The sequence below is a fragment of the Culex pipiens genome, chromosome 2 (genome assembly GCF_016801865.2).
Source record: "Culex pipiens pallens isolate TS chromosome 2, TS_CPP_V2, whole genome shotgun sequence".
Lineage (NCBI taxonomy): Eukaryota > Metazoa > Arthropoda > Insecta > Diptera > Culicidae > Culex > Culex pipiens.
In genome coordinates, this window is record NC_068938.1 from 165,215,351 (window position 1) to 165,230,384 (window position 15,034).

The 15,034-nt window shown below is 37.1% G+C and overlaps 2 protein-coding genes across 2 annotated transcripts in view; one reads left to right on the forward strand and one right to left on the reverse strand.

The window, feature by feature from the left end:
* LOC120424431 (tyrosine-protein kinase receptor) overlaps window positions 1–15,034 on the reverse strand; it is a 295,519-nt gene that overhangs the window by 83,386 nt on the left and 197,099 nt on the right. The gene's annotated exons all lie outside the window — the stretch shown is intronic.
* Window positions 4,209–15,034, forward strand: part of LOC120424448 (uncharacterized) — a 54,038-nt gene continuing 43,212 nt past the window's right edge. Inside the window, exon 1 of the mRNA XM_039588581.2 lies at window positions 4,209–5,729. Within this exon, the coding sequence (XP_039444515.1) occupies window positions 5,250–5,729 (480 nt within the window). The 5' untranslated portion in view covers window positions 4,209–5,249. The remainder of the gene's footprint in view (window positions 5,730–15,034) is intronic.

The window sequence follows — 15,034 nt, forward strand, 5'->3', positions numbered from 1 at the left end:
TTGACAATCGGACAATTAGTTTCTAAGAACCAGCCTCACAAAGAATTCGAAACGATGAAACTGAATTTATCTTAGTGTCACCTATTAGCCTTTTATTTTTTACACTAAAGATATCTCGAAAACTATTGGTCCGATTTTCAATGATAAAAAATGATATTTAAATGCGAAATTCTCTGATCTCATCAATAATTTCTATCTCCTCAATGATTTCAAGAACTTGATTTTGGTTTTTCTGAAAGAGCACATGGTTTTGAGTCAATCTGCATCAATAACTCAAAAGTGATTAAAATGCATATGGGACATTAGGGAGTAATATCAAAATCGATTTTCCAGCACAGCAATTTTTCAATTCCGTTTGCTCTAAAATCACGTTATAGACCTCCCGGGCAGACGGTAATATCAAAATTCATGCCATTTCAATAACAAATACTGTTAAAATAACAAAAAGTGTTATGGAATATTCTTGCAAACTCTATTTTTGCAAAAGAGTTTAATAACAGTTTATGTTATCATAACAAAATTTGTTATTGGTCTGATATTGGTTGAAAGCCAAAACAACTTGGGAATAACATTTTTTGTTATGGAAAAATAACTTCAACTGTTATTGGGATGATCGGATTAGTTGTTAACAAATTTTGTTTTGGCTTACAACCAATATCAGACCAATAACAAATTTTGTTATGATAACATAAACTGTTATTAAACTCTTATGCAAAAATAGAGTTTGCAAGAATATTCCATAACAATTTTTGTTATTTTAACAGTATTTGTTATTGAAATGGCATCAATTTTGATATTACCGTCTGCCCGGGAGGTCTATAACGTGACGTCTTTAGTGTAAACAAAAAAGAATAACAAAGATTTGTTTGAAGAGTAACTCAAAATGTCATTAGTCTGTTATTACAATATCAAGCTAGCACCACAGTCTCTTCGAGAAAATTGCAGAGCATCCGGATACGGATCCGGATTTAATACAGCTTCATGCTGAATTTGCAAATTCCCAATAAAAAATGAATCGCTTTGCGCAAAGTGAGGACTAAACCAGTCGTTCCCAAACTTTGGGGAGTTGTTTAGAACACCAAAAGGAACTAAAAAATTGCTGTCCTCACTAAATTTGGATAACTTTATTTTTTCCATACAACCCTATTACACCCTAATGGGACATTTATGCAAACAAGGGCAGTGTATCACGAAGCCGTTTCATCGTATAAAAAAGTGGTCTAAGCCATAGGAAACTAGATGGGCGCTCTGAAAAAAAATACACTGAAAGAAAAATACACGCCATTTCTATGATTTTTTTTTTATTTTAAGATAAAAAGTAAAACATGTTAGGCTGCATAGAAATTTTGAATTTTGAACGAAAAAAATAATCGTGAGCCTTCACATTTGATTTTCAAACTTGAAAATCAATAATCTAATAAAAGTGGCGTGTAATTTTATTTCAGTGCATTTTTTCAGTAAGCCCCCAACTTCCTACAGGCTTGTCTATGACCACTTTTTGATACGAATCTACGGCTGAATGCTTCGGTCCCTTAAATTTTTTTGCTTCAAAAATCTCTTCTGGTTGTCAATAATTCACTTTCTCATTGCTTGCATAGTCATATCACGAGTTAAAAAAATTAAGGCTAATTAGGAGGGTAATTCTCCGGCAACTCACATGAAATCGGAAAAAATGCCCAACCCCTCTTCGATTTGCTTGAAACTTTGTCCAAATGGGTAACTTTTATCCCTGGTCACTAATTCGAGCTCCATTTTTCGATATCTTGTGACGGAGGGGCGGTGCGACCCCTTCCATTTTTGAACATGCAAAAAAAGATAAGATATGTTTAACCGGCTCCGTGGCTTAATGGTTACGGCTTCTGCCTCACAAGCAGAAGATTCAGGGATCAAATCCCGGTCGGTACCTTTGAAATTTGGAATCAGGAATTTGAACTTTGAATATGAACAAAAACGAAACAGAATCAGGTGGGATTCGAACCCACACCTTTGGATTGATGGTCTGGGACTCTAACCAGTCGGCCATCTAAAGGTTATAAAACATGTTGTATTCTTCTCATGTTATATTATATACGCTCTGATCCCTAATTTGCCTGAAGGGATTGGGAGACTTAAGATAGATCAAGGATCCGTCTGGTGCTTGCTTCTATGTTAAGGCGGGGCCGGACAATGCCCAACGACCTCGGAATTGGGCCGCTAGGATCTCTGCCATTCTGAAATGGGTCGTTGGAAGCAGCGCGAGGGCTATCACCACCTAATACCCGGGACTGAGATAAGTTGTATCAGCATTCGGCATATACAAAGTCTGATACAAATTTTACTTTCCCATAATTTCGCTACCGGTTAGCGGGTATTGGATTGGACCACACACACACACACAAAAAAAAAGATATGTTTTTCAATAATTTGCAACCTGAAGGGTGAAGCCCGATTTGAAGTCGTACTCAGAATTCCGGCATTTGTAATTTTATGGGAATTGTAATGTACTTTTCGAATCTGTAATAACCTAGAGGGGTAATTTTTTCATTTAGAACACAATTTTTCATTTAAATATTCCGTTTTTTAGTGTAACAATGTTGCAGACCAGCACAAAAAATTATATATAACGATCTTGAATTATCGCGATTTCACAAATAAAAAAGTTACTTTTTTTGTTTCGTTGTTCGTTTCTGTCGCGGGTGACCTTGAACGGCCCTAATCAACGAATACCAACTAGTGCATTGCTAGAGTTTTTTTGAATAGGTCCTATAAACATATGAAAAACAATAGCTTATAAGACCTTTCCAAAAAAAGAACTCTTGATTTTTTTTAATGTTTGTGAACAGTACTGTAGAAAAAACATGTTTGCAAAAAATTAAAACTTAGTTCTCAAAAGATTGCAAAACGATCTGTAACACAATCTAGAAAAAAAACACGCTCTTAACCATAGTCAAGTGCCCCAAGATTTCTGATCAAAGATTTTTAATTCTAAAAATTAATTGACTTTTTTTATTCAGCTCTTAACTTTCACTGTCAAATTGTTTGAGGATTGAATCCGTAAATCTTGATGAAAGAATGGAAAAATTTTACGCATAAATGCACCATTCGAAGGCTCGCAGTGTAATCCAGAGACAGGACGACCTCACAGCTATCGTTCACCGGAAATTGAAGCTGGTGTCAAAAAACCCACATCGCCTTTTTCAACACCTATTAAAATTTAAGTGCAAAAGACCAAATAGTTCCTTAAATGCCTTTTCCATATCTTTCGCTCAGGACATTGCCATCCAAGTGCGATAGTGACTAGTTCCATTCCGTATATCTTTTTTTAAGGAATTCCTAAAGCCTGCTCTAACCATTTATAGTAATTATAAACACAACAAAAAACCACGCATAAAATATCACTTGCGCTACTGAGTCATGCTCCCGCCCAAAAGGTGATGATATTTAACAGCTTTTTACCCTCCGCTACCTGGAGCGGTACCGGAAGAGAAACATCCTCGTCCCGCAGGAAGAAGTCAAGGAAATACTGGCGCCGACGCCGGTGCAACCCCGAAGGAGCAACAAGGTGAACGGATGCTGTACAGCGAGTCGGAGCTGTGGGCCATTTACCGAGAATACAGAGTTCGCTTGAGGCAGTGCAAGACACCCGAGGAACAGATTGACGTGATCGCACACTTGCTGACACATGGCACGAGAAAATGATCATCTGATTCAGCTACGTTTTTTTTTTTATTATTTATTATTTGTTGTATTTTTGATCCTCGGTCCTAACCTGGTCGTAGCACCTAAAAGGACCTAATAAAAATAAGTTGTGAAGAAAAAAAAAAATAACAGCTTTTTACACGCACTTGCCGCAATGCATTTGCATCCCACGCCAACACCAGTCAGCGCCACACATAAACAAATCGTTATTCTTGCCTCTCCGCGAGGTACGACCGCGTGGCCCACTAAAAGCATGTGCGTTTTCCATTTCTCTCTCGCGTTTCCTTCCTCTCACAAGAGTCGTAGCATAAATTCTCTCCCTTTCTCTCAGTTTGCGTTGCGCGCGCTACCCAACCAGCCAATCACGGCCTGCTTCGATGCGCGCGCCAGAGAGTTCGCTCCTGTTTTCTCTCCGCTCTCGCACGTTTTGTTTTGGCGCCTTTCGACGACTTTCCACAGCTCGTCGAGGAGGAAAATTTCATGTTAAGTAACGCGGACCAGCGCCGCCGAGGCAACAGTTCGCGCTCGGCACGCAAGCAGATCACATCGAGTTTTGCGAGTTGCGTTACGCGTCGCGTCGTCACGCGCTTGAGACCCTTTGAGTTTCGGCGATTTAAGCCGATTTGGGCGGTATCGCGTGGTTTAAAAAAAAAGTGCACGTAAAAAGTAGAAGAATTTTGTGGCGTTTTTTTAGGGGGGAAATAGTTTGTTTTTAGAGGAAGAAAAACAGTTGACGGAAAGGCAGCCGAGAAAAAAAGAGTAAATTTGGATTACGCGCGTGATTTATTGGCTAAAGTAGATTAAAATTTTCGAGCCATTTCTTGGCGGCAACATTTCGAGAACCAGAACGTCAAGTAAAAATAAATCAAATTTTAGAGGAGGCGGTTTGGGGCAAGCCGGTTGCACTAAGCAAGTGCAAGTGCAGTGTGTCGCAGTTGGAGGAGAATATCGAGAGGAAAAAGTGAAGAAGTACACCCGCGAGTGATGTGTGTATGTGGAAACAAGAGCAAATAAATAAAATAACAGTGCAAAGGCAAATATAAGAGAAGAGAGATAAAATTAAAACATTTCTGACAAGCTCGACGGCACACCAGAATTTCGAGGAGCAGCAGCAGGTTGGCTGGTGTGCGACAACAAAACACGAAAATCACTTGATCCTTATCAAGATATCGCGTGGAGTGAGGAAGAAACAAGTTTCACTTGAAGAGATCAGGTGCCGGAGAAGAAACTGTGCAACTCGAGCGTGAGACGAAGAATTGTGCGTGTTCAACAGTTCGACAACTCCGGCAAATTGCAGTGCTCGCGCGCACGCTAGTCTCGCAGATAGCTGGTTATTATCATCGTCGAATTAGCATAACCTCAACCGACGGACCTAATTCGGTTTGGCGGCCAACGAGGTACTCCCATGCGCCGCCGTCGATCCAGAAGAACATTCAGAACGACTACGCCAACTTGCTCCGAGTAATACGGCAGATCGTAACAAGCGGTGCAGCATTCCAGACTTCAAAGCCTGCTTTAATCGCAGCGCCTACTGTTAAACTCTCCAGCTCTATCGGAAGTAGCTATGAACTATGGATGAACTAGCGCGAAACGGTAGTGCCCACCCGAACCCAAATCTACCCGCCACCATGGCCGAAGTGTACTACTTCTGCTTCAAGCGGACACGGCACGCGTCACATCCGCTGCCACACAAGAAGCACTCCCGCCGGTATCCGCACCACTACCAGCACCAGCATCCACCCAAGAGTAGCGCCTGCTACTACACCACTAGCAGTAATTTATCGAAATTCTTGATTTTATTGTTCCTATCTATCTGTGATAACCGGGCGAGCAGAACCCACGTAGCGGCCGCCGAAGTCTACAGCAGTAGCAGCGGCAGGCAACTCACCAGTAGTAGTTCTTCTAGTAGTTTTAGTAACGTAGTCTACCGCGACGACTCTCAAGTGGAAAGTGCAAGTGCAGCAAGCGGTACTGCGGCGGTGAACCGCACCAGGCTGCAGGAGATCGTCATGGAGGGGCTCGGGCTGAGCGCGATTCCCGACGTGCGAGCGGTAAGTTCTATACGACAAGAAATGGATAGTAAATTGTTTGCTTCCTGCGCGTCCCAAAGCCAGACGTCACCGAGATCTGGAAGATCATAAGCCCTATAGAAATGTTTCATAATCGCAGGGCAGGGTTTAATTATCAGATCTGAACAGAGCAGCAACAGCAACGATGTCGTTGATCTGCGTGGAGAGAAAACAAGCGAGTCGAATTAGCGAAATGCGAAAACGATTGGCAGGGTTTCGACTGCTGAATCTTATCGAGTGGTCGCGAAAAGCACGTAATCATGTTGATACCGCGGCGGGGGAATTGGAATGAATCTTAAATGGATCTGCTTGTGGAATTTCCTGCTAAAAATCAAAAAGATTGGTGGGGTGTTAGTAACAAAGATTGTCGAGTTGTCAAAAACCATAAAAAATGAAATTCTTATTTTTTAATATATTTTTCCCTGTTTCCATTAAAATGTTAAAAAAAAAATCTCGTAGAATTTCCTTCAACTTTTCCTAAGAGTAAATAAAACTAAAAATGTCATTTTTGCATAAAAATAATTTTGTTCACCAGTAACGCTGAAAATAACCCAAAGAGCAGTTTTCCACATTTGCTTTTCTAAAGTTTAAAGATAAAAATCAATAAAAGAATCTATATCTGTATAACGAATTTTTAAATTGATTATGTGTGAATAAACTCCACTTTTGAGTAATTTTCTATGTTTTCGCAAATCTACTTTTCTTTGGATGCAACTTTGCCGATGCATTCCGAATATAGAAACTATTTTGCATCATTATGTATTCCATATAATTTTAAACAGGTAATAGGAATGTAAATACAAAAAAAAATATGTATCTTGAGAAAAGATTTTCCGATCAATTGAGTATCGTAAGACGGAATGACTTTGAAAGCCGGAGAGGCTCTGATAGGTTTGAGATTTTTCCGCAAAATGAAGAGTTCAAATTAAATACGTACGAAATGGTATGGAATCATACTGACCGTGGTAGAGAAGTGTTAAAAGTACTACTAGAAGAAGTTTTTATAAAATTTTGACAATTTTAAAAAAATAGTTAATTGCAATTAAGGAAATTTTTACAAATAATACAATTTTAATATACTCAAAGTGTCATGATTTTTTCAATGAATATGATTTCGAATCGAAAAACAAAATGCATTTTCGGATTCTTTGGACAATTTTCCACTAGGAGAAGGTATGTCAATTATAAATATTATGTGTCTTCAAAACATAATTTAAAAAAATCTTGAAATATTACGGCATTTTCAGTAGAACAAATTTCAGATTCCAGATTTCCATTCGTACTTCGAATTCAGTTTAAAATCGATAATTTTATATACATAACTAGTTTGAACGAACTTCAAACAAATTTCTGATTTTTTTTGAATACTTAAAATTTATATACAATTTGTTTAAAAGGTTATAGGTAAACTAAGTTAATTTAATATTAACTTTTTTTTCTTAAAAACTATATCAAAACCTAATTGATGGTACATTTGACTTAAAAATGAAATTTGTACACCTTAAATCTGAAAATCTGTGTGACTATCAAAGTCACATGGGATTCAAGGTAAGAATTTTCTACTCAACTATTTTTAAACACTTTTAAAAAACTTTTTTTCAAAAATTGTGCATGGACCTTGTGTAGCCTACCCCAGTACATGTTTTGAAAATAATAATCTTGAGAAAAACCTTGCCAGTTGGAAAATATCCCATAAATAAATTGAAATCCTATCAATGTCACCCCGATTTACGGTACCTTATTTAAATGGCTATAATTAAGGCTACCAACTCTTGCTGAGCAAAAATCCGTACATTTTGCCGATATGACACCATGGTATAAGATAAACTGTCAAGGAATTATATAGATAAATACAAATGGGAATTAAACATATAAAAATGTATCGTTTTTGCAGCTTACAAATTCCACTTTGCTATCAGAATGCTTATGACTTGCACATTTAAAAGTATTCACAAAATAAACCGTGATTTGCTGGATCAAATCTTATTTTTTTGTTTAATGTTTGAAAGTTCACGGAATGTCAAGTTCGTTTTTACGAATAATATCATTCTCAGTGTTTTCACGAAAACATTTCTAGATTTTTTTTATTGAAAATACCCAACAAACATGTGCAACAGTATAGCTTACAGGACCGTTAAAAAAACTTTACATTTGCTAATTAGTTTTAGAAAGCCTTTGGTTCTTTTATTTAATAAATACGTTTTGTAAAGAATTTGCAAATAACAATTATTGATAACACAGTTCAACAAAAAATCAAATGTTTCTTGTCTCTGAGACGAGAATATGTGTTCCTTGTAGATTTTTGCCTGCTAATCCGAATCCGGGTCCAGAAATGCTCCAAATGGTCCAAATTTTGAGATACACCCGTTTGAAATGTTAGTTTAGGCCAAAATTAGCTACTTTGTCGACTATTTTACAAAAGAACTATTGAATAAACAAATAAACCAATACATGTATCTTAAAGTTCACGTTCTCCCCTTTCTGAAACACTCTGGTTTTTAAAATTTGATTGTTTCTACGCATATTTATAGCCATTTTAAAATTAGAATTTGACTTGCATGCAAGTTGGAAAAACTTGAATGAGAACCAATTGAAAAAATAATTCTAAAATGGCTATAAATATGCGTAGAAACAATCAAATTTTAAAAACTAGGGGTGTTTCAGAAAGGGGAAAACGTGAACTTTAAGATACATGTATTGGTTTATTTGTTTATTCAATAGTTCTTTTGTAAAATAGTCGACAAAGTAGCAAATTTTGGCCTAAACTAACATTTCAAACGGGTGTATCTCAAAATTGGGACCATTTGGAGCATTTCTGGACCCGGATTCGGATTCAGCAGGCAAAAATCTACTAGGAACACATATACTCGTCTCAGAGACAAAATCTTGTTGGACTGTGTAATCCACTCTGAAATAAGGAATTTCTGGAAAACTATCCAAGTTCAAAAGCTTTGGCCAAATAAAAAAAAAAAACAATTAATTTTTTACAGTTATAAAAATTCTGTACAAATCCGTATTTTGCGAAAAATTCCGGCCCGTAAAAAATCCGCGAAAATGGTCGAAAATCCGTACGGTAAGGAAAAAACCCGTACAGTTGGTAGCCTTAGTTATAATGGAGTGCCCGCAGTCGAGCAGTTATTGACAGTTCGCTCCATAAGAAATACATTGTAGAAAAAAGCAAAAACTGCTCGACGGCGGGTACTCCATTGGAACCGATTTTTTTGAGTATGTACACTGTACAATCTTTTAAAAAATATGCAAGGTTATGAATTATCATTATTTTATGTATGTTTTTATTTTAAAGATATCAAAAATCAGTTCAAAGTTAATTTAAAATTAATTATTTGAAGGAAAATTAAATTTGCAATCGGAAAACAAAAATTTACAGTCCATTTCAGGTTAGAGTTTTTGTAAGTTTACCGATTTTTCTCATTTTATTAAGCTTTTATGGAAGAAAGGCCCCTTGAAAATTTAGTAGATTTTTTTCAGTTGGTCTTGCCAGCCTCGCAATGATTTTTTTTGATAAATTTTTTTTTTTGTTTTAAGCCTGCATTTTTCAACTGAGCTGTAAATCGAAGGATAGATTTTCATTTTTTAAAGTGTGAAACTAACGCAAAATTGTTTCATCATACGTTTCGTTTTTATTTTCAACATGTTCAATTTTTAAATTTTTAATGCCACTTTTTTAGTTGAAAACTAAGAAAAATTAAATAAAACTTTCTCAAAAGTGTTTTTTCATATTTATTTTGATATTTTATTAAATTTTGGCTGTTGCATTAAGCAATTCTCAAGAGTTTCGGTCATAACATAAAGATCAAACTTACTGTTTTAATGATTTATGATTTTTAATTTTCATCTTAAATCCGGTAGTAGAGTTCATTATCGTTATTTTTGACAGATGGTTTACCGTTCTAACTTTTTCTCAACGACTGATTTCGGTGAAAAAAGAATCTTAGTATGCAAATTTACCTAATTTTATGGTTGAAACATATCATTTTGCTATCCTACGCTATGCTATTTTGGGACTAGAGAGAAAAAAAATCAAGCAAACATATTAAGCTATCTTTACAAAAATTTTGAACGAAAAAAACGTGGGCCCACCTTGAAGGTGGCTTTTTAAAATAAAAATCAAAAATTCTCATAGAAGTGGCGTGTATTTTTCTTTCAGTGTATTTTATTCAGAAAGCCCGTCAAATTTCGTTCAAGTTTGTCTCTGACCGCAGAATAACATGTCAACAAAGTTTCATTGATATCGGAGAAGGTCACTACTTTGCATGGAATTGCCCTTTTGTCTTTTCCATTGACTGATAAACAAGCAAAACCGACAGAACTTTTCAAAAAAAGACCAGCACAATGTCTTTCCATTGATTGTTTGACAGCCAAATGGTCAACCAAAATTTCAAGAGCCTGTAAACTCTTGGAACCAAATCAGCATATTCTCCGCCGCCGCCATCATCTTCCTCCGTCATCCCCGCAGACCAGACCAGAAGTGGGTTGCAAGTTCAAGTGCATCCCAGTTATGGTCGTCATAGTTCTCGACAGCAAACAAAAAATCGATTCAAACCATGATGTCAATAGAACGATTTATTTGATTCACATGCTTTCTCCGACAGCAGAAAAAACGGCCCAACCACTTCAAGGTGGTCCATGATGGGGGCAAACAAAATAGCGCACACAAAACATTGCACGAATCCATGCCCATCAACCGGAATGACCGAGTCACCGAGTTTTTCATTCGCTCGTTCCGTCTACCGTGCAACCTGCTGCAGTGAAAATGGCATCACGTAACCAGACACGACAACGTCGTCGATGATGATGATTGACAGCACACTTCCATCGGTGCTGTGACTGACTGGTCCGGCGGGAAAACGCGAATTGATTGCCAGGCCTTGCATTTCTAGGTCTAGATGGCGCTCACCGAGCGCAAAGCGCCTATAGTTAGGCAGCGTCTTGTTCGTACGAAAACAAAGCAGGTGGTGGGGAAGTTGGGGGCATCACTCCCCAGGAAATGAGACCGGAGGTGTGAACATCCCCGGGCCTCTTTGACACCGGCGTGGCGACTAATCTGATTTTATTCGATCAACTGGCCAATTTCATCTCCTGCGGGATCTGTCAGCCGGTGTCGTCGGCGACGAGCCAGGCCGCCGGCTTCTTAATTTGATTCAATTATAATTAGAAAATATTCTCCCGCGCAGCGTCACGTCACGTCACATGGCCGGAGGAAGCGGGTGAAACTGGTCCAGTCACGACGTCGTAAAAAGTGCAAGTGTGTGTGTGTCTGTTTGTTTACATGTATGCACTTTACATGCAACACGCCTCTGGACTATTTTATGCATAATTAAAATTAAATTCATCATCTAACACTTTACGGAACGATCGGTTTTCTATATAGAGAGGTGCACTAGGGGAGAGTAACCTATTTTTGACGGTTCATGTTCTCATTTTCGTACCATTTGTCCCATTAATTCGACCTATGGCAACCAACTGTTCAAGAAAGTCTAAACTTGTGTAGATTACGCCAAATACCCTTACGAGTGGCTCTCCTAACCTCAACTTGGTTGGCGGTTGGCGGTGTTCAAGGTAAAAACCGGCGGCGCGGAGAAAGTCATCCCCCAAACGAAAAACACAAGTGGGGCAAAATGGGCCAATTATCGAATTGAACCACGTCCCCCGGGGGTGGTTCGCCGATTGTGTAATCGCTTCACGGCAGAGCGTGTTTAATTGGTTCCGGAACGAACCTTGACGGGTGTGTGTGTGGCCACGTGTGCTATCATTCATGATTTGTGGGTGATTTTTTTTGCAGCACACACACACACACACACCTCATCGTAATTGTTCGTGCCAAATTAAACCCGTGAATTCAAAATTGGTTAATTTTGCAAGATGATTAACGTCGCCAGCTCCTCCGCGTGCCCTTTAATCGGCCAATTTGGGGACGTCATTATGGCAGGATCGTCAAGTCACGAACGGATGAGGAGGCGCAAATGTTCAAATTTGAGATGAGAAGCGATATTCGGAAGAATACACTCAAATGAAAGTTCATTGACAGTGAATGGTACATATAAACCAAACTATTGATTGATAAGCAAAGTGATAGGCCCAAATAATCTCAGGAAAGAAAAAGAAAATAAATTAAGTGATTTTGAATTCTCAGAAGGAATTCTGTCCAGTCCAGACATGAATATCCGAAGTCCTCGGAAAAAATAATATTCTAATTATCCATAATATACGATCGAACCACGAAAAAAAAATCGGTTGTCTAATGTCGTTGAGCTCAGTTATTAACTATCTAGGAATTTCCTTATCCAATATGGAGCAATTTGCTTGGATTTTTTATTTTTGTATTTTATGATTTGGATGAAACTTTGTATGTACTTTTCCAATGATGAAAGAAGTAATTTTGCATCATTAGCACCTAAACTCCCAAGCTCGAGAAAAAGGAGAAATTTCCATACAAATTCCCCCTTTTTCTCGAGCTTGGGAGTTTAGGTGTTAGTACGTCCATACAAGTTTTCAAACAATTTAGGCAGCTATCCATACAAAGAGGCTATTAAAGTATTCAAAAATCTGTATCTTGAGAATAGTAAAGATGTAAGTAATGCATAGCACTTCTCAGTAAAAAATTGTTCTCTAAAAAAATTCAAATTTCAAACCCAACTTTTAATATTTTGAAACTTTTTCCAATCAGTGGTCCCAAAATTTACAAATAAAAGCTCAAAAGTAAGTTTTTAAATAATTTACAGCGATATAATTTTTTACTATCACATTTTTTGGGAAGAAGACACAAAGTTGAAATAAAATTTGTGATGGTTTAATTCGACTATTCACACACATAAAAATACGAAGTAAATAATTTATAAAAATCATTTTTATATTTTTTTTGCCTCTCACTTTTCTGGTGTAATGCCACTTTTTCAGCATAAATTGAGGTAAATTACATCATAAAAGAGGTAATATTCAACCTTCCAAAATTACAGCTTCCAAATTTACATTATTTTTTACTGTGTAGAGGTTAGGTCGTTAGCTCAATGCAGGTGTAGGAGTCGGCTCCCTGGGTCCTGCCTCGGTGGAGTCGCTGGTAGGCAGTTGGACTCACAATCCAAAGGTCGTCAGTTCGAATCCCGGGGTGGATGGAAGCTAAGGTGTAAAAAGAGGTTTGCAATAGGGACGTGGCGTTACATCGTGCTGCCATCTGGTTTTTTTTAAGTGCAAGAGTGGAAAAGTGCTGAGTCATCGTCTAAAAATAGACGGCGTCCTATCTCGCCCAGCAAAATGAAGTCGATAAAGTAGTCGGTTTCGATGAGAAAAAGTGGAAAACGTGGTCTAAAAATAGCGACGCCATCCCCCTATTAGGTTTTACACCGTGACGTCATTTGACAGCTCGTGTGCACTGTTTACATGGTCTTCGTCGATTGTCGACGAATTTCCCCGAACAAAATCGACGACCGCACTCCTTTCTAACCTCCAAATCGAGTCGGCGTAAAACCTAATTGCCTCACCAATCAAGCCTTCGGACACCTAGTTTCAAGTAGGAATCTCGCGATCGAGAACGCCAAGGCAATACTGTAGAGCGAATAATTTAGATTTTTTTTTATATATTTTTAGATTTCTAGAGTTTATAAGACCTTTTTTCAAAAATATACTCTAGGTATGACAAAAATATGTATCCCTTTAGCTATGGCACCCTTTGGTCAAAATTCATTTGACAGTGTTGCCAATTTTTCGAAAATAAAACGTAGTTTTTGAAAAACTTAAAAAAAGTCGAAAAATCAAATAATTAGATTTTTTTTGAATGATTTACATAAATTTCAATATCTGTTGACCATCTCTGTAAATATTCGAAAAGATCAGAAAATGTCCAAAAAATTTGCCTCAATATTGAAGATTGGACCAATGCACTATGGGCCATCTCCATACAAACAGGCGGCCAAATTATTTTTTTGCTTTTTAAATGTTTTTTCATACAAATTTGGGTAATTGTATGGTATTGAAATGATATACGTCGATTTTTATGACTTTTCATGTTTTTCAATAGTGGATTGTTTATAATAAATAGTCTTTTCAAACATTTGCAAGTGCAAAAGAATTGCGTATATATTTTATTGCAAGTTTATATTATTAAATTATGGATAAGCTAATACATCCCCACTTTAAGAACACAACCCCTCCCTCCACTTTCTTTCACACCCCCCCCCCCCTCTCCCCTCCTCCCCTCCAACAAAATTTTGTTAAGCGTAATAAATCCATTTTAAGTCAAATATTTATTATTTACTGCTGTGTGTTTCTTTTTGTGAGTCCATGCCATATAACTTGAGACCCACCGCCCCCACCCTTACGGGCATAAATTGCGAAAATTTTAATTGTTAAATGAAATAACAGAAAAATTAATTTCATTCAAAATATTAATTATGAATTAAAACGATAAAATACAAAACATATTCTTACTAATCCTAATGTTCTTGTTCATGAAAATTCATTTGATTATAGAGTTTCTGACGGCTTCAGGATATGTTAAAGGTACTTTTATGATGTTTTGTACTAACCAACATAGAACTTAAATGTGGATCAGTTTCATGGATTGATCGCAGAAATTCATCATGCTAAGTCAATATTTTGCTGAATACTTTTTTCGGTATCAAACTGAGATTCTCCAGTTTCGCTTGAGAAACTTCGGTACGAATACCTTATTTTGACTAAGGTACTCAATTTTAAATGTAGGCAACAGAAAATTCCAATAAAGTCATTTCGAACTTCTTGAAACCAGGTATTGATTTTTGAAGCGACGATGCCCACGAAGTAGGTAGCAAAGCAAGTGAAATAAACGGGCGCATATGTAGATTGCAGCAAATTTTGATAAAACGTAAATGTTCAAAATGGCATATCTCCGAAAACGCAAAAAATCGCAGGCTGGAAATTTCAGCAATGTTAGATTATGATCCAATCTTTCAAGTGATCTTAGTTTCATGTTTAGCATCGGTTAGCAAAAAAAGTACTCGATTAACAAACAAAAAAAAATAAGTTTTGTCAAAAAAATGCTCCAGTTATTCGATGAAAACTTCAGTTTTTGGTTTGGAAACAACATTTTATCTATTAATAGTTTCAAAGCTTATCTCATTACCTTTCCAACGATGTATAATTGTCCTAATAAAATATTTAAAATGGCTGAGCTATGTTAAAATTAAACAATCAGCCTTTTTTACGAAAAACGCTAGTTTTTTACTCCATTTTTTGACTTTCAGCTTGCGTATCTCCGTAATGAACAAACTTAGAGCTTTGAATATTTGGAT